Genomic DNA, 19,961 nt, shown 5'->3' with positions numbered 1-19,961 from the left:
TTATTATTATATCAAGAAACAAATTTCATTTATTAGATAAACTTTACTAAGTCTACTAGAAACTATTAATAATTTTTAAATGACAAATAAAATAGGCATGGTTTACTTCATTACTGCAGAAGTTCTAGATATCATAAATATTTGACATACTAAAAATTAAAAACGTTATATGGAAATAATATTTCTCCTAGTTTTTCACAACACTCCAATTACTTTCAATCCTTATTAGATTAGATTGGAATGGCGGTCTTCAATTTCGTTTAATATCCATAATTTTGCTCAACCTACACGCTTTAACAAAATTATTCAAACTATTTGTACTTTTCAATATTTTGATGTTAGAATATGATTCTGTTCAATATATTCGAACATTGAGTATTCATATTATGCTCGTACATTTTTTACTGTCCTATGTATTTATATAAAACAATACAGCAACAAATTCTAACATAAAACACATTTGCTTTCAAATAATATAGTAATATCTTTATATATCACGTAAATTTTCGAACATTTGAACTCTCTTGAATGTACGTATTCTAGCATATTCAAACTTCCCGAATATCGTAATGCTTGAATAGTTTGAAGTAGTAATATCTACATAATGTCTAAAACTTGAAAGATAGTATGAGTGTTGAGGTCAAGGTTTATACTTAACCAAACCTAAAGAACTTATGCTTAAAATATAAATAATCAATAAATGTAAATTATAACTAAACTACAATGTGTCAATGTGTGTCGTGTTCTGTTCATGGTAAAAAATTAATAATGAAAATTTGACAAAAAAGAACACAATACTATAACGAAAATATACAATTATTCAGATGGTTAAAGGACAGTGTCACGAATAAATTATAATTTATTACTAAATTTTAGAATAAAGCATATAACTATTTAAACTTAATAATGTTTAAAGTATAAATTATAGCCACTAAGAAAATTGATAAATATTTAATATATGTATTTAAAAATGACTTGTTTTTAATACTATATGTGTAGTCGTACATAAGAATATGCCAGTCTTAATATATAATTAAATTGGTATGGAAAGTAGGGTATGTTGCAAAGTCGTGTTTACCGAATGAAATTTTCTCTCGCTAATTAAAATAAACTTTGCTTATATGCGCATGACTACATTATTGTTGGCATTGTTGAAAATTTGGGAACCAGTCAAGGGTATTCTAGGACAAACCCATGAGCTCAGTCTGCTTAGTTCGTATACAATTTTTGATAGGTGTTTTAATAATATATTTGGCCCACAAGGGAAGATACTACATAATTTTTTTTTTATTATTTTAGTTATATTTAGGATAATGTAAGTCAGGTTACAAAATTACTTTTGTACTTATTTATGCACTTGACTTTTATCCTGTTGCTTTTATTTACTTAATATGAAATATTTTTGAAGCTGGTTTCATTGCAACAAACAACAAATGTTGTTTATTTCATTATTCCAAACAAAATAACATGCCTATAGTGTGTAATCTTATTTCTTTCAAATAATTACTAAGAGTAATAAACAGAAACAAATTAATCAAGTTGACGTAAAGCTTTGAGCAATATTATCTTACTTTAAAAATCTATTTTTGCGGGCTGTTGCAAATATTTTACTTATATTGCTTACTTTTTGATAAGAACCAAGTTTATTTTGCGCAAACACACACACCTATATCTCTATATATACGAAAATTTTCTGTTTTAATAAATTTTTTCCATTATAAACGAATATATATATATATATATATATATATATATATTTATTATAATATATAATATATTTATATATATATAATATAATATTTTATATTAATAATATATATAATATATTATATATATATACCTATGAATGCACAAAATATTAGTATAATTATTAAATGACGAAACATAATAAATATCATCATCATCAGACCAACAGATTGTTCAGAAGGCAGACATTGCAAGGCAAATAGGCAATTAATATTTACCTATGACCCACTAGAATTATAATAACTGTGGAACTAATATACATTTCAACACATATAATTATATGTATATTAATATACATATATGTATCACTTATTTTAAAACTGTCTCATAGGTAATTTACATATCAAAAAAAATACATTGCTTAATGAAATAAATATTTTAACATGATTGTAAATAATTATGTTTGAAATCATAAAGTTTTGTTTTGGGGAACAACAGTTAATAACTTAATTGGTAAAATAATAGTTCCATTATATCATTATATGTATCTCAATTTCGATGATTGTGTTGGGTGTGTTTCTTTAACTTTTACTTTAATATTCATATGTACATTATATTTTGCATTTTGACTTATATATATATATATATGTAAATTGAAATAGAATAACTTTGACATATTAAATAATTGATGTAATAAATAATTTACTAAACTTATTAAAAAAAAACCTCAATAAATAATAAGATCAACAAAAACACTTAATTTTTATAAAATAAGCCAACAGAAAGAAATTAACTTCCCAGTAGTAAATAAATTCTTCAAAGCGCATCGTACAAATCTGAGATCCAAATAATTGCCAAGCCGATATCTGGGAAATGTCTTCAAGTCAAGTACTTCCTAGCTTTGAGCGACTAGAGAGACTCATTTAAGGGAAGGCTTTTGAAATTTTACTTAAAGTTCATACGTATGTATATGAAAAAAGTTATTTAAAAAAAAAAATCTATCATATATAGTTCGAAATATTTTAAAACTTTCACTTCTATAAGGCACTGTTTCCTTAGCAGTGATATAAGAAGTCTTCGGCAAAGGGGCGGGGAAGTAATAAATATAATTACAGTCAAATTTACATATCTCGTATTTTGTAAAACTCGAACTAAATAGAGGGCAACAGAAAGGGTTTACATGCAATTACAAGAAAATTCTTCAAATCGAAATCTCCGTAAGTCGAACCTTGCCTTTGCAAAATGATATTTCAAATTATAAAAGTTTGACTATATAATTATTTGAAGTGCACATCAAGGGGAAATTGTTAGGAAATATTAAAAAACATTGTTAGTCAAGAAGTAAGAAAATAATGTTACGTTAAAGTTACTACATATCTAGACTGTAAGACAAAAACAACAAACTTGAGAAAAATAGTGAATATTATTGGAAACTTAAAGGAACAAAATGAAAAACACAAAGGAAAGCTAATTATAGAAATGTTATTGAACTGAACACAGATTCAAGATGACGATCGCTACTGAATATATAAAAGAATCAAAAGTTTAAGCTACGTCTTGTGCAGAGATTATAATAAAGATAAGACGTTCAAGATCTTCTTCTTATTTGACACTACAGTCCACCTGTGAACCTTGGCCTTCCTAACGTTCAATTATATAGTTTAATTTGGAACATATAATCTGTAACCAAAATAAAATAAAATATTTGATTGATTTTTGATAAACATTTGCTAAACAATATTGATGCAACTTTTAAATCTTAATTAAACTTGATTAAAAATAAACAAGTTTTAAATTAAAATTGGAACAAATTCTAGAGTATACCAAAATTTGTTATACTACATAGAACGCATATAGCTGTTAAATATAATACCACTCTATATAATGTTGCACACATTTGGATAGGAAAGTAGTGCAGATTTATTGGCTCAATTATCAGGAACTCTCTAGGGCTAAATGTTTGCACCACTGCCTTATAAGTAGAGGTTTTCGCTCTTAAGAAGTACACTCGTCTTTAGACTTCTCTTAATTTTTAATCCGGTTTATAGATAGTCAAACTTATATTATATATTACTCTCAATTATCAGGAACTCTCTAGGGTTAAATATTTGCACCACTGCCTTATAAGTAAATGTTTACGCTCTTAAGAAGTACACTCGTCTTTTGATTTCTCTAAACTTTTAAACAGAGGTTTATCGATAGTCAAACTTATATTGTATATTACTGTATAAGATGGTACAGAACAGATGCAACAGAATCTTTTTGCAGAAATATGATAATTTAAGTAAAATTTGGTAACTGCTAAATACCAAAAAATAATTTCTGCAGATGAAACTCCCATGCAATGAAATTAGTGAATCGTTTAAAGGATTTCGGTCAACTGTTCATGATAGAAATAATTAAATGATTGAAATAATTGTGCTGAATCAATAACTTCCTAAAATGAATATTTTTTTGTTACTTAATTTTTTGAAAGTACAGCAATAATATTAATGAAATTATAATTTATTAGTAAACAATTCAATGCAAAAATGCAATGCATAATACATTGTGTCCAATGACTTTCAAACAGTAAAAACAGCTGATTTTTATTATGAAAGCTATTCTTTATAAAATTGTTTATTGTTGAAGCAGACATATTTGCGGAAAGTAACAAATGAATACGTAACTTCTTAAAGGTTTTTTTAAATATTTGAAATCAATTGATATTACATAAAAACTACAAAAATGTCTTTTGCGTCTAAAATCACCTTGGGAGCAGCTCTTACCACCACAACTGCGATTATAGGTTATGTTCATTACAAGCAAACCACCGACCGGTAGTTTTACACAATTTTTAATAAAGAAAACTTTTTTGAGAATTTTTTTTTAGTGATAAACTGCATGAAGGTGTAATTCGTGATATTGAACGACAGCAACGTCGAAAACTTGAAAACACTTATTTATTACAAAAACAAATTGATCTAACAAAGCAACTAAAAGAGGCACAATCGCCCTTAGATAAAGATACCCACATTCAAAATGAAAACGCAGAAATACTTAAAGAGCCAAACAAAGTCAATGTACATAAAGAGAATGTAGAAGTCTTAAAAGAAGTCCAACCACATCAAAGAAAACGTCAAATTGAAGATGACAAACACTGGGAGAAAGCGTAAGTTCAGAACAATTTGCTGCACGCACCTTGATGACACTAATAATACAGTTGAAAATCGCGCTGGGTGCGAAATCAAATATGTCGTGTGCAAAAAAAATCAGCAAATAAAAAATATTATACAAAGACTTGAAATTAGCCTAACCTCTTCCATCTGCCAACAAAATTATCCCGAAAAAAAAAACAACTTTAAATGTGCTCAAAGCAAATTGATTTAACAAACGGGAATAAACCATGTAGCAAAAAAATACAATTCGCACGATAGTTGCTGTATTCGCAATCTTGTTTAACATAGTTTTGATGAGAAACATACAGTAATATTTTTATTTAAACACATAATTTACATTTTTATTTAAAATAGTGAATTTCTAAACTTTTTAGTACTTTTCTTTGTTGTCTTAATAATTTCTTACGGTTTTGAACTGTCATTATAGCTTAATTTATATTTTTATAAAATGTGTTCGTGAAATATATATGCTGCAATGAAAATAATTTTTTTAATTTATGTTAACAAAGTTGAAGAAGGATCATTTCCAATTTCAACTTCTACTCATCTGACAAAACGCTAGCTTAGTTTCAGTTGCAGGCAGTATTTTCCTACTGCCTTCAAAAAAATTGTACCTAGTAGCGTCCTTTTCGTTCGCTCGATCCATCACGACGTTCACGTGCGCCACGTCCATCCCGACCTTCTCGATTGTCGCGGTCACGGCTACGTGAACGACGGCGCTCACGTGAACGCGAACGTCGACGACGAGGAGATCGCGAACGAGACCGGGAACGGCGGCGCCGTGAGTATAAATATCTGCAAAAATTCGAGATCATGTAAATAATTTTTTAAGCATAAACAAAATTTATACGTACCGACGTAACTCCCGTGAAATTGGTTTCAAATGCATGAAATTACAAAAGCCTGATCGTGTGCATTCCCCCATTTCATATTGGCGGCAACAAGCTTCACGGAAGTCAGTAACTGGCGATAGTTCTGAATAAACAGGACGTCCACCAAACCAACGATTATTTAAATCATTCGCTGCCTTCTCGGCATCCTGCTCATTACGAAATTTTATGTATACATTACCAACAAGATGATCTCCTAAATTGTCGCACACATTCATTTCTTCAATTTCACCATATTTGTCTTCACATTCAACAAAAACATCTTCAAAAAAATTATCATAGTGCTCCTGCATTTCTTCATCGGAAACATTAGCCACCAAATGAGAACCATCTGCTGATTTCGCGGAATTTTGTGGATTGACGTAGAGATTTTGTAACAACACGGTTTGTGAAAATGTTGGTTTATTGTGTATTCGTGAACATCGATCGCCATGCCTGCAAGCGCCGATTTTAAAATAAAACGAACAATTTACTCTGTAAAATATAAGAATATTTATTTATGCAAAAACAAAAATAAACCTTTCGCACTTACTTATCTTTTTCAGTGCCAAAAATCGAAGCTAAATATTCCGCCATACTCAAAAATAGCCAGAACTTATATTTGAGCACTAGAAAATAATATTCTCTTAATAAATATTTACTTATATTAACTTCCTTAATATTTTTACATTCGTTTAAACAAAATCTACATAAAATGCTGTGCCTTTTCAACCAAGCTGCGGCTGCCAAACATGACGGCTGCAGCGTGGTGATGCCACTTAATTGAAACTAACAAACAATACACAACTAAATGGTAACATCAATAGCTGTAATTTTTTCTATCAAAGTATCAAAAAAAAATACTCGCAACTTGCAAAAAAAACATGTGAAGCAACAACATTTCTCTTACAATCTTCAATGTTTTTACGTTTTAAGTTTTAGTGTAGCCAAATTCTAAAATCAGTCTATTGTGAATTTTCACTGGAAATAGGTTTCAAAATTACAGTCATCCGTTAAAATCATATACGTATTTTATTTACTAATAAATTCAAATGTATAAATAAATTAATCAATTTAAATATATAAAATAAAAATGCTTACTATTGTTCTTCTAATATTTATTTTGTTTTTTATTTAAACTAATTTGTTTTTAGCATTTACAATTCTTATATATCATATTATATACAACACAACCAAAAAGAGTCAACAAAAAAGCATTCAACTCATTTTAAAAATGATGCCAACTTGGTTTAACCAGACCTAATATTCTTTTTACTTTGCATATTAATTTTTAGGCGGTACGTGTTTTATTGGAGCATTCATGTCAAAGAAATATACAAATATATATAAATTTTAATATGCATACATATTGTTATATATATTATATTACGTTATCTAGCATTTTCATACTATTATTCATTTAGTCTTATGGTTACAAAATATTAACAATCATGGTTCGTTTTTTTGTTATTCATATATCATGTATATAACAAAGTGAAACTAAAGAATTAATTCATAATTGTGATTGCCAAAACGAATAATAGCAAAGAATTTGTATCCATTTTTCCATTCCCTTAATAAATTCATCAAAAAAATTTATTATGCTTATATATCTTAATTTTATATTTTTTAGCAAATGTGTGGCATCATTTTTTTTTTTTGTGGTTCACTCGTGTTGTTAGTGAGATTTGACAACTGTAAGGGTAAACATCGTAAAAAATGCATACACAGCAAATAGTTACCAGAAATATTTTTATATATTTTAATTATTAATATAATTTGACTTTTTAATTAATTTAATTAAAAAAAAATCAAATGTTTAAAAAATCTTCTAAATATTGTAATTTATAAAAACTTTGACATTGTTTAAATTAAAACGCATATAAATATTTCTCCCAGTGCATTTAAAAAGAATTTTTTGACAGCACTAGCAAATATTTTTCTAGAAATAAAATAAACTGAGAGGAAGTAAGGAAAAATATAAATAAATTGGCAGCACTATCCTATTATCTATGGATATATGCGTTTTCGTTTATACAAAATCTTGCCATCTAGTGTGAAATGGTAGATACACGTTTTTAGGGATAGATATTAATACAACTACTACTCCAAAAATCAATGGCGTATTATACTTCAACTAAATAGCACTTTGACTTTTTTATAATATATCACATTTTTATTCGTTCTCCTTTGTTATTCACTAATTTAATTGGCTTAGTGTAACTATTTAATTTTAAATGCACAGAAATTAAAATGTAAACAAATTATTGCGGTTATCAAACAAAATCACACAAGTTGTAAATGAAATATAAATGAGTAAATCTACAATTAGCCATTAATTTTATTCAATAAATTCTGCAAATTAATAAACAAGTTAAGTTAATATAGTTAATATATAATATACATATGTCAAACAAAAAACCACTGATGGTGCCTACTTGGCAATACATGAAACAGTTTTTTGGTTAACAAAAAGTTCAATTCATTAAAAAATAATATTTTGTCTTAATTCAAATTGCTTCTGATTTCTTCTTTTATATTACTGTGCGATAAATAGAAAAAGTTGATTTATAAGCAGTTAAAACTCTTCCAATACGAAAATCTAAAATATTGTGAGAATAAAATATTATTATATGTAATATGATTATAGAAATCTTATAATATTCATCACGTTTATACGAGTCTTAAACGTTATTTTAAACATTTAAAAAATGTAAACATTTTCACAAAAATTCAATTAAAAATATTTTTAGCATGCTAAAAGCAGTTTAACATAAGTAAGTAAGAAATATTTCTTGAGTAAGAAATATTGCTTTTAAATATTGTGTAAACGCCTTAATAGTATGTTTAAACTCCAGTTTATTCAAAGCGGATAAGCAATTGTTGCTTAAGAAAAGTTAGGTCTTGTATTTACTTTAACTTTTAAACTCATTGTATAGTAAAACAAAACAAAATGCAAAATGGGTTTGTTTTTTGCGAAATCTGATAAAAATTCATTATGTATAACACTCCTCTTAAGGCACCTATGCTGCATGTACACCTTTGCCAGTCCCATACATCAAGCGTCGGTAGTGCTCCCCCAAATTGATCTCAAAGAGATATGATATTTCCCTACACCTTGTTCCATAACTATCACTTTAAACACCTTTTTCACTGGAGTAAGGTAATCCTTTCTCAAGAAATGACTTAGCCAGCACCACTAGATGTTAATTCAGTGAATGATGTCAATGTCGTGGTAAAGCTAGAACAGTTCGCGGTTTATATGACTGTAATAGTCGTCGTCAACTCGTAGAGCACTAAAGATCTTACGAAAAACTTTTTTTCAAGCATTTTCAGTATGGCTTCAGTATTGGATCAGTGACTTATAAACCCTAAGTTTTATTGGTTGAGAAAGAGAGAGAAAGCTTCACACACCAATTTCGTACTGAACACATTGTAGCACCAATTAGCAATGGTAATTCTTCTTCTAATCTCCAGGCTGAGATTATTCTTATTAGATGATCTATAGCAGATGGTAAATTTATCTGGTTAAAGTGTTTTTGAAGTAGTGTGTGCTTCGTTGACAAACATTTTCTTCCTAACTTTACACCAAATTTATTCTATAATTCGATATAATGTTAACAAATATTTAATTATAATTCAATTTCAACAAAAAATAATTTATTCAAAATATTTAACAAAATACATGCCTTCGTTTTCCATTTTATTAAAAAGTTAATATATACCGCCAGAAAAAATTTTAAACTATGCCCGTCAACAAACAAAAGAGTTTACCGTTTTTGTTTACCGAGTTTGTTGACATTACTCTCATTACTCACTCTCATAAACTCAATTTATTTTTATTTCAAAAGTTATTTTTACTTAATAAAAAACGCAATTAAAGTTATAAGATTAGCAACTTTTTCTTGCTTTTAGAAAAGTATATTTTTATATATCATTACAAAATAATTATAAGTTTAAATATTCTATATTAATCTTAAATATTGTTTGTCCCAATTTGTAGATGCATACCAGCCATAAGGAATGGCAGACAGAAACGATCTTTCGAATTTGTCAGCAATTTAAAAAATTAATAAACCCTTAAATAACCAATTAATAAAATAACTTTTATAAAACTACGCGTACCAGAGAAAGCAAACAATTTTAAATATAGTTTAACTTTAAAAATTTTTTTTAAGTTTAATAAACATGTGTTTGTAGATAAAAAAGTTATTGGCTTAAATAAACTGTTTCATTGGAAATATGTTTTCCAGCGTGTCATAAATAAAGGAATCTAAGAAATCAAGAAATAAAATGTATATGTATTGTGAAATATTAAAATAGCACTACGAAAAAAAGTTTTTATTAAAAACCGATTTAGTAAATGTATTGATATACATAGTTATTGTGCTGCATTTAAGTAAATTTTACAATATACATCAAATAATTGACTATGTTTAATAAACGTTCTATTATTATTTATTATAATATTATTATTAAGATAATATTATATTACATAAAATAAAAACAAAGCTAGTAATTAGACAATATAAAACATTGTCATAACATATATATAAATAGCTGTGTATCAGCAAACATCGATATGTGGCTCGTTTATATTACAACACTTTTGATGGAACCTCATTTGAAGTGAATATACAACTGCGGGATATTTTATTTTGATTTTATTCAAGTATATCTCATCTGCCAAATTGCTATCATTTAATATGAAATGAACTTATTCATTGAACTAAAGTTTTAAACATTTTTTTTTCATAATGCATATATATGTTTTTTTTTTAGACTTAAGGTCGTTTATTTTAAAAGTTTCAATAATATTAAAATTAGGAAATTAATCTTGCATATGTGTACATAATAAATAAATAAATAATTCTTATAAATTGAAAAGTAAAATGAATACATAATTAAAAAAAATGGTAAAAATGTTGAACATTTTAAAATAAAACACTGAAATTATTCTTTTTTCTCAATTTTCAAATTTATGAAATTTTTGAAAAAAATTTTAATTTTTGTACACGTATATAAATGGTTTTATTTGTATTTAAAATTAAACTAAGTGTTTTATTATTTCAATATCACGTAAAATTTGTAAAAAAAATCTGATGCCCGGGAAAAAACAAAGTATTAATTAATTCGTAATATTAGCCGTAATTTTTCTTCACAGAGTTGTAAAAAAACCACATTAGCTTAAGTTAAAAAAAGTTGGCATCACTTTTAAAATGTGTTGAATACTTTTTTTTGACATATGTTTTTGATTGTGTTGTTTATAATATGATATATAACATTTATAAACACTAAAAATTAATTAATTTAAATAAAATAAAATAAAATGAATATTAGAATGGCAATGGTAAACATTTTTATCTTATATATTTCTAAATTAATTAATTTATTTATACATTTGAATTTATTAGTAAAAAATACTTATATGATTTTAATAGCTGCTGGAATTTTGAAGTAAAAAATTACGGCTATTAAAAAAAATCTTTAATGTGATGCTTTTTTAATCATGTATTGAAAAAATTAAATCATAAAATCAATATGAACGTATGGTATACTAATGTGGGAACGTGCCAGTAAAACTTGCGTTGATGCAACTCAATTATTTTAAAATAAAGTATTGTGAACTATTCACCATTTTGTATTCGAAATTGTGATCTTCATCGTAATTTTGCTATGTTTGGTAATGTTGTTATAAAATTGGCGTATGAATAGATGCCAATATCCATATATAGCGATCAACAGATTAAAGCTTCCGCTCTTCTAAATTATATATTAATATACTAGTTGTAGAAATTAAACGTTTTTGTCTAGCATTAAGACACATAAAAAAAAAACAATGGTGGTGATTTGTGATTTATGGCCGGCGCCATAGTTATTTTTTTGTAGTGTATGATTCTGTCAATTTTTAAATACATATGTCGATACTGTAAATAATATCGCACGAGATGTACGAGCTTTATCACAATATTGATATAATTCAGAGAATTAACATCCAGAAACTTCGGTCTATGATCAAGTAACGGGTTATTATGACCAAATAAGTATTATTATTATAGAAAGGGGATAACACACTGCAACTTAAAAAATCTATTATGTAATAATAGTCGGATTAGAGTGTTTCTTCAAGTCCGATTTCTTCAATGAAAGACAGTATAGAGCCTAGTTTTGAATTCCTATGTTCCATGAAACACTCTCCTAGGTGTTTTTTCTGCTTGTGCATCAGTGCTGCGAAACCCCCTCGTATATGGTATGCGGTTTCTTTCTCTTTTTTCTCTTCTTCTGCAGTCTGAGTTGGATTGGATTCCTAACTTTGTTAGGTGATTATTCATTCTACAGTGACCGGTTACTAATCCTGTAATAATTGCTAAGTTATTCTTTGTTTGTTCTATGCAATCCTTGAAGCGTTGTATTTTGTAAATCCCTAGAAGCATTTTAGATTGTGATAGTCTTAATGGCTCTTCCCAATAGAGTTATATTTTGTTTTCTTCTAAGCCGTTCGTAAGAAAGGACACAGTTCCTTTGTCTAGACTGCAGAAAGATTTTAGGCCTATCATTATTGAAGCCGCGCCTCTTGTGAGTTTATCTGCCATTTCATTGCCTTGGATTTCAGCATGCCCCGAAATCCATATTAAGTGCACGTGATTGTTCCAACCAACTATGTTCAGCTTGTCAATACACTTCATATCAGTTTGGATATTATAGCTGCCTGTCTGTTAGTCAGTATTACCATTCTACAGTTCTGATAGTTGCGTTCAAGTTGAAACTGGCGCATTTATCAATTGCGTATATTTCCGTTTGATGGATGGTTACATTTTTTCCTAGTGCTTCCGAGTATATTCTGCCAGGTCCAAATAAGTAAGCCAAAATGGAAAGAATCCGCCTGTTTGAGCGAAAACTTCTTCGGGATTGCACCAACTATAACCGCAAGCCTGACGGCAAGCACTTCTTCATCTCTATCCTTTACGATAATGCCAAGATCACTCGCATTGACAAGTACCTTTTGACACTCGCTCATAGGTACCTCACCCGGTTCCATAGAAGATCTTGTTATAGCTTTGCGCTTTAAAACTCGCCAATACCTGTCCCGCTACATCGATGAGTGGGATCGTTACCTCCACTCCATTGCCCTATATAACCTCGGCTTTCGTGACCACAGTAATAAAGTTTACCGCTAACCTTATCCCTGGTCATCTGCTCTGATCCCACCCTCTTCCCTATTACCGTTTCCCTCATGTACGCCCCTAATTTCTGGCTTAGAAATATCTAGCTCGTTAGGCACTTAATCTATTTTTTCTCTCTTTCCCCTGATTACTGAAATGAAGTTTTCACAATACTGTGGAAATCTTCTCCATTCATTCCTAAGAGGTGATTTATGGCATTGTTGGTCGTATAAAGAAAAATTGGTGATATATTCCCTCTTTGATGTTAACTTCGTTTTGAAATGAAATATTATTACTACATTTTTTTAAAGATCCATATGAAAATAAAGTTAAATATGTATAAAATATTTTCAAGAAATTTAAATTTGCAGTATATTATAATTGTAAAATTTATATAAAACATGGAATATCAATTAAAAACTTATTGAATTCTTAAAATATAAGCCAGAGTTATTCATATATTTTTAAATTTGACAAGTTTGTTTTATAAATAAGCAAAAGAACCTAATACTACGTTTACATTGTGAGATTAATAGAACCACATTGAGTTAATCTGCATTTATAATCTCCACCATTTATGTTATACATTGAAGATTAATTTTGACATTTTTCTTTTGGTTTGTTTCGTGTGTTTGATAAATTTCTGTAAGTCAGCATGTAATAAAAATTTTGTACAAAAAAATTTAATATAAATTTAATAAATAGTTTTATAACAAATTTTAGTTATAATTATCTACAAAACTATTATTAAACAAATTTATTAAAAATTTACTCACTTCGGCATTTTCAATGTTTGTTTTGAGATTTTTTCAATTCTTCTAAAATCGTAAAAAGAATCTACGATATTAAGCCATTTGCAGAGTTGCTCAGAAAAACAATTACCATTTCGAAGCAGTTTAAACATTAATGTTGACTAAATGGAGATTAATTTTGTATGGGAAATCTAAGATTTGTACTTTAATCTTGATTATTGCTTTAATCTACTTTTAATCTCACAATGTAAATGCCGTATGGAAGACTTTTACTTGTTTTATATTTAGCATGCTAAACTCTCGTTGATTTTTTAATATGTGAAACGAGTGCTAGTACTTTGTATGGACTGTCAAAATTTGATACTTTAGCAAATTAACATGTCACAGAAAAAAATAAAATTTCTTGCATTTTATATATTCAAATTCGCTTACTTTAATATATTTTGCGTATTTGAATGTAAAATGATGAAATTTAAATAATTTTTGTTATATATTTACCACAAGTACATACTCATTACATGACATGATGAGCAACAAATGCGAAATAATTTGACGTATGAACTAAAAACATTTTTTCAAATAATTTTTTTAATGAAATTTATTTCATTTTTAAATTTTTAGAACAGTAATAAATAAAAAATTTTTGAAAATATTTTTTATTGTATCTCAAATATTATTTTAGAGAATGAATTTGTATTCTGGTTATCCAACATTGTTGCCAACATAACAACATAAAAGAACAATCGAAAAGCAATTTTTGTTTCTGTTTTGCGCCATTCCTCACTTGTTTCTTCTAGAAAAATCTTAACAAAGTTGGCGTGATTTGATTAGGTGGAAAAACGCACGCTACAGTGTTCCATTCAAGTACTGCACAATTTGATTCATAACTCAATTTGTAACATTAAAAAAAGGACTAGATTTATAGAAATATAAAATATATCAACAGATAGCGATGGAAAAGGTAAGCCGATTATTTGCATAAAGCAGGGCGAAAAAAAAAATCGCATTTATTTTTTTGTGTAGGTAAACGAACTAAAGGAAAAAGGAAATCAAGCACTGAATGCCGAAAAATACGATGAAGCTATTAGTGCATATACAGAAGCCATTAATTTAGATGAAAAAAACCATGTTCTATACAGTAACCGCTCTGCTGCGTATGCGAAAGCCGAAAAATTTGCTCAAGCGCTGGAAGACGCTGAAAAGACAATCGCATTGAATCCATCGTGGCCAAAAGGTTACTCTCGTAAGGGTGTTGCTTTGGCAGGATTGAAAGATTACGTTAAAGCCTTTGAAGCCTACAATGAAGGTATTTAAATTCGTTTGTTTTAATTTTTTTTATTTGGTATATATATTTATAATTGTTTATTGATCTTAATTTTTGGATTATGTTATGAATTGCAAAGTGTCATACATAACCTATAAATATATATGTCGACCCGGTGTTTATACATGCAGTTCTAGAAATTTCGTTTTGATTGTTGTGCATTTTTAATTTTAATTTTATGATTGATTATTAGTAGTATGCAAGCATGAGTGTAATAATTTGATTTATATATCAAATTAATAAATTTATTTAAACTTTAATTTTTTTATGACAGGTTTAAAGCATGATCCTACCAATGCAATTCTTCAGCAAGGACGTAAAGAAATAACGTCCGCTGTGATGCAATTTGTGCAAAAACATGGTACTATGCCTATGGACACTGACCCTTCACCACAAACTAATGAAATGCCAAAATATAATGAATCAGCTAATGTACCGAAGGAACCTAATCCAGATGATATGAGTGAAGAGGAACGGAAAGCCTTCTTTGCTAAGAGAGAAAAAGAATTGGGGAATACTGCTTACAAAAAGAAAGATTTCGATACTGCACTTAAACATTACCATGCTGCCTTGGAATTCGTTCCTACTGATATAACCTTTTACAATAATATAGCCGCGGTTCATTTTGAACGTAAAAACTATGAAGATTGTATCAAACAATGTGAAAAGGGTATTGAAATCGGCCGTGAAAATCGTGCAGATTTTAAACTTATTGCTAAAGCGTTTACACGTATTGGTAACTCTTATAAAAAAATGGAAAATTATTGTCAGGCAAAGATTTATTATGAAAAGGCTATGTCCGAACATCGCACACCAGAGGTAAAGACTTTATTAAGTGAGGTTGAAAGTAAAATTAAAGAAGAAGAACGCCGTGCTTATATTGATCCAGCTAAAGCCGAAGAAGAAAAAGAAAGGGGCAATGAATTATTTAAAAAAGGTGATTATAGTGCGGCTGTAAAGTATTATTCCGAAGCAATCAAAAGAAATCCGAGTGATCCTAAGTTGTACAGTAATCGCGCTGCGTGTTATACAAAATTAACAGCTTTTGACTTAGGTCTAAAAGATTGTGAGACTTGCATTCAATTAGATGAAAAATTTATTAAGGGTTATATTCGCAAAGGAAAAATCCTACAGGTAAGTTGGCATGATAATTTTTAAAAATTATTAAACTGAAATAATATCAGTTTAATAATTATCATCTATCTATCAATTGTATATCATTTTCAACATCTTAATTAGAACTTATTCTTCCGCCAAAATAATATAATGTTACAAAAATTTAGTGATATTATATTTATTTTGAATTGATATTCAAATTTAGAAGTTATAATTTAATAACATCCAATTTTAATGAAAATCAAATATATTAATATGTGTGGTACAAATGTATTTAAAAAGGAGTATCGAGTTATTTTTATTATCAAGATGACACATAGCCTAAGGACAATGTAATGTTCAATAACGGCCGGGTCTACGTCCCTGAGCCACTTGTCGAAAACGAACAAGCGCCGTTTAACACCACCCAAACGGATTTCACAAGTAGATCCAAGCGGGTTACAACAATAACCATGTAATGTAGACTGTTTCGGGTATGGCATGCGTAAAATCTTTGTTGCTTTCACTGCAAATTATAAAATTGAGAGTGAAAGAGAAAACAATATGTCGGTTCGAATTCCTACACGAGAGCCGGCGTATATATACCTCGGCACTAAGGCCAAGCAGTGTCGTTTAGTAACAAATTTCAGAATTTGCGACTTTTAGGAGCAAATTAGTCAACGAACTTTACTAAAGTTGATTTAGCGTTTACATTATCATTTCGGGTTTTCATTTTGACAATTGTTACATTTCTTTTTATATATTTATGAGCAATCAGCTGAAAACGTTATTATAGAAACATGAATTGTTATTTATAAATAAACATTAGATCTCTGATGCGTATTTTTCAAATCATACAAAAAAAAAAGTTAACAAATATTGATTTTTTCAAAAAGTTTATTTTTAGAAAAATCTAGAAACATTACCAATTTGCACGCAAATACTCCTAATACAGAATTAATTAAGGCAATAAGAACTCTATGAGTTTTTTCTTGTGGGTTATTTTTGGTGACAAATTGAAAGTGAACATATCTACAATTTGCTTTTAGGAAATGCAGACACAACCAAAAAGTACGAAAACATTGTAAAAACACGAAATTGGCAATACTGATGTAATAGTCTATATAGTCCAATTTTGCCGTGTCACTTGTCTGCATAAACGACCAACTGCCGCTTATATGGCGTTTACACTAATTGCAAATGACTCATTTCAAATCAGTCATTTGAAAGTGTTTACATTCGTTGCTATTCATTTGTTTTCACTTCAAACATTAAAAATTGCTGTATAGTATATTTTAAGTTAATGAAACTAAATTTTAATTCAAAAATAACGACATACACAATATTAAATAAACTGGTCATATTATTGTTAAAAATGATTGTTATTGTTAAAAATAATAAATTCAGTCATTGGTATGAGCAGAAACTCTTAATCAGAATAACTTTTTTTATAATCGCAATTTTTTTTTAATTTTTATTTTGTTTCAAATAAATTAATTGTCATTTAAAACCACAAATAATTTAAATCTCTTAAATGACCAAATAAATGACTATTTATGCACCTAATGATAATTTATGCACTAGTCTGTCAATGATATTAGTCTTTATAGCCTTTAGAATGTGTTAATAAACATTGAAGTGTGATGTTAGAATATATATATATATTATATATATATATATATATATATATATATATATATATATATATATATATATATATATATATATAATCGGTGAATAATTGAGAGAGAATATTGAGAATATTACATATATATGAGTGCATAAGTGGGTGTATATGTAGAGATGTGGAAGTTCTACTTACAGAAATGTTAAATACCTCAGTCTAGGACCTCTTAACTATGACGAAAGTGAGATCACTCTGACAATGTCGATATCGAAAGTTTTAAAGTCAAAATACAGTATCTCGAAATACAGTATACCCCATGTCACATCGTTTTACATTTCGACAACGTATTGTTGTTGTAACCCGCTGGGACCTGCTTGTGAAGTCCTTTTGCGAGGAGTCGAAGGGCACTTTGTCGTTCCTGGCGGCGAGTAGTTCCGAGATATAGACCCGGTCGTTCTTGAAACCATGACAATACATTCGTTTTGTTCACTGTTTCAACACAAGATGTGACATATGTTAATATATGTATTTATTTATTTTAATTTTTTATCTTTTCATTGTTGTGTATATAACACTAAGTAATAAGAATATGAAATATTTTTAATTATTTTTAATATTAATTTTTGTAGGGTATGCAAAAAACGTCGAAAGCATCAGCTGCATATCAAAAAGCTTTAGAAATCGACCCCAATAATGCTGAAGCTTTAGATGGTTACCGCCAATGCTCAATGTCTTTCCAAAGAAATCCTCAAGAAATTTTAAAGAATGCTATGTCTGATCCGGAAATTCAGCAAATTCTTAAAGATCCTGCAATGCGAATCATACTGGAACAAATGCAAAGTGATCCTAAGGCAGTAAATGAGTAAGTGTACTTTTGTTGTTTATTTCTGTTTCTGCTTACACAAAATAAAAATAATTATTATAATTTTTTTCCAGGCATTTACAAAATCCAGCTATAGCCGATAAAATAATGAAACTGTTGGAATCGGGAATTATACAAATTCATTAAATATATTTTACTGATTTAAATTTAAATCCAGTAAACTAACTAACAACTTTAATAGCAAATGCTGCTTTTACTGCGATTTTTATAATTTTCAATTATTTAATTATCTATTTGTAATATAGTTTTGTATTACAAAATTATCCTATGTTTTTAACGGTTCAATTTAGGTGCATAATAAGTAGTTGTTGTAATAATATAATTTTTTTTTAATATATTAAAAAAAGCTGTTGTAAACTACAAAAAATCAAGAGCAGTACCATAGGTTAATTTATTTTAAAAGTTGGTAAGTTTTTTTAAATGGTATTTGTTCATATCTGCTCTATTTCCATAAAGTTTCAATTTATAAAATATTTAAAAAAAGAACTGAGCGATTGCGTAATAGATGAATAATATTTCTGTCTCAAGCTTGCTTTGGCATTAGGTTTAAGATATAAAATGTCATGAATTCCGGTCAACTATAATTTACATCGTTAAACGAATGCAAAAAGAAAAAAACAAGATATACTCATTAAAAATATTAAATTATAAAAGCATATATGAAAATACAACACGGAACGCCTTCTTAATTAAAAATTAACATATACTTATGAATTTGTATGTATAATTTACAAAATAAAAACCGTATTAATTATAAAAGTCAAAAATAAAAATTTTATTTTATTTAAATTATAATTTTCTATAAGAAAATATATATATTTCTATATAAGAAATGTTTTCAAAAATTTATATTGTATTGTGCAATACTAAAATATGGGTTCAAGAACTTTCTTTACCCATTTGTTGAAATTAAATGTTTTTGATAAGATACTGCGTAAAGAACATACAGAGTTTTTTCAACTATGTTAGGAGTACTTTTATATATATGATTTAAAATTTTAACTGTTCTCCCAATCTAATTAAAAAAAGGAGGATAAGAACATCATCAAATTCGGTAACATTAAAACAAGCTTTCCACGTTGTTTATTATAACTCTGTAGGTAACTACTGATATTACTACTACTACTACTACTAAATAAAAAAGTAGGACAAGTATATCATCAAATTCGGTAAGACTAAAACAAAACAATTAGAAATTTGTTTATGTAATTTCTTAGTGCTTGTCGATAAACATAGCTTTCCACGTTGTATATTATTACTCAGTTTACCTATTGGTATTGATAAAAATTTCTTATATACAGGTATGTACAGCCAATATGGCCCAAATGTGGATATATTCTAACCATGAGCCATCTCATAAACTGCTACAACAACCTAACCAACGACACCAGCCTTTTCAACCAG

At 28.1% G+C, this 19,961-nt stretch overlaps 3 protein-coding genes across 6 annotated transcripts; 2 read left to right on the top strand and 1 right to left on the bottom strand.

Moving 5' to 3' along the window:
- The first annotated feature begins 4,292 nt into the window (after positions 1-4,292).
- On the top strand, positions 4,293-5,175 carry LOC119687152 (protein PET117 homolog, mitochondrial). The gene is made up of 2 exons (XM_038101359.1): positions 4,293-4,505; positions 4,559-5,175. The coding sequence occupies exons 1-2, from the start codon at positions 4,414-4,416 to the stop codon at positions 4,839-4,841; spliced, it is 375 nt and encodes a 124-aa protein (XP_037957287.1). The 5' UTR covers positions 4,293-4,413; the 3' UTR covers positions 4,842-5,175.
- Positions 5,176-5,225: 50 nt separating this feature from the next.
- On the bottom strand, positions 5,226-14,205 carry LOC119687151 (splicing factor U2af 38 kDa subunit). Of its 4 annotated transcripts, none has more exons than XM_038101354.1 (4): positions 14,140-14,205; positions 6,267-6,342; positions 5,699-6,208; positions 5,226-5,639 (listed from the first exon to the last, which is right to left on the bottom strand). In XM_038101354.1, the coding sequence occupies exons 1-4, from the start codon at positions 14,141-14,143 to the stop codon at positions 5,459-5,461; spliced, it is 771 nt and encodes a 256-aa protein (XP_037957282.1). In that variant the 5' UTR covers positions 14,144-14,205; the 3' UTR covers positions 5,226-5,458. The 4 variants fall into 4 exon arrangements, with proteins under 4 accessions (XP_037957282.1, XP_037957284.1, XP_037957285.1 ...); XM_038101356.1 differs by lacking the exon at positions 14,140-14,205 and adding an exon at positions 6,624-6,741; XM_038101357.1 differs by lacking the exon at positions 14,140-14,205 and adding an exon at positions 6,642-6,741.
- A 77-nt stretch (positions 14,206-14,282) lies between these two features.
- Positions 14,283-18,878, top strand: LOC119687149 (stress-induced-phosphoprotein 1). Its single transcript, XM_038101353.1, has 5 exons — positions 14,283-14,589; positions 14,652-14,934; positions 15,227-16,086; positions 18,304-18,536; positions 18,611-18,878. The coding sequence occupies exons 1-5, from the start codon at positions 14,581-14,583 to the stop codon at positions 18,681-18,683; spliced, it is 1,458 nt and encodes a 485-aa protein (XP_037957281.1). The 5' UTR covers positions 14,283-14,580; the 3' UTR covers positions 18,684-18,878.
- Positions 18,879-19,961: the final 1,083 nt, after the last annotated feature.

Source organism: Teleopsis dalmanni, chromosome X (genome assembly GCF_002237135.1).
Source record: "Teleopsis dalmanni isolate 2A chromosome X, ASM223713v2, whole genome shotgun sequence".
Classification (NCBI taxonomy): Eukaryota; Metazoa; Arthropoda; class Insecta; order Diptera; family Diopsidae; genus Teleopsis; species Teleopsis dalmanni.
The sequence above is the reverse complement of the archived record's forward strand: the minus strand, read 5'-3'. Positions and strand labels throughout refer to the sequence as shown.

Coding starts and splice junctions, on each gene's coding strand:
- LOC119687152 (XM_038101359.1), top strand. CDS start 4,414: ATGTCTTTTGCGTCTAAAATCACCTTGGGAGCAGCTCTTACCACCACA. Junction 4,506..4,558: donor TACAAGCAAACCACCGACCG/GTAGTTTTACAC, acceptor ATTTTTTTTTAG/TGATAAACTGCATGAAGGTG.
- LOC119687151 (XM_038101354.1), bottom strand. Junction 6,209..6,266: donor TTTGGCACTGAAAAAGATAA/GTAAGTGCGAAA, acceptor TATATTTTACAG/AGTAAATTGTTCGTTTTATT. Junction 5,640..5,698: donor ATTTCACGGGAGTTACGTCG/GTACGTATAAAT, acceptor GAATTTTTGCAG/ATATTTATACTCACGGCGCC.
- LOC119687149 (XM_038101353.1), top strand. Junction 16,087..18,303: donor GCAAAGGAAAAATCCTACAG/GTAAGTTGGCAT, acceptor TAATTTTTGTAG/GGTATGCAAAAAACGTCGAA. Junction 18,537..18,610: donor GATCCTAAGGCAGTAAATGA/GTAAGTGTACTT, acceptor ATTTTTTTCCAG/GCATTTACAAAATCCAGCTA.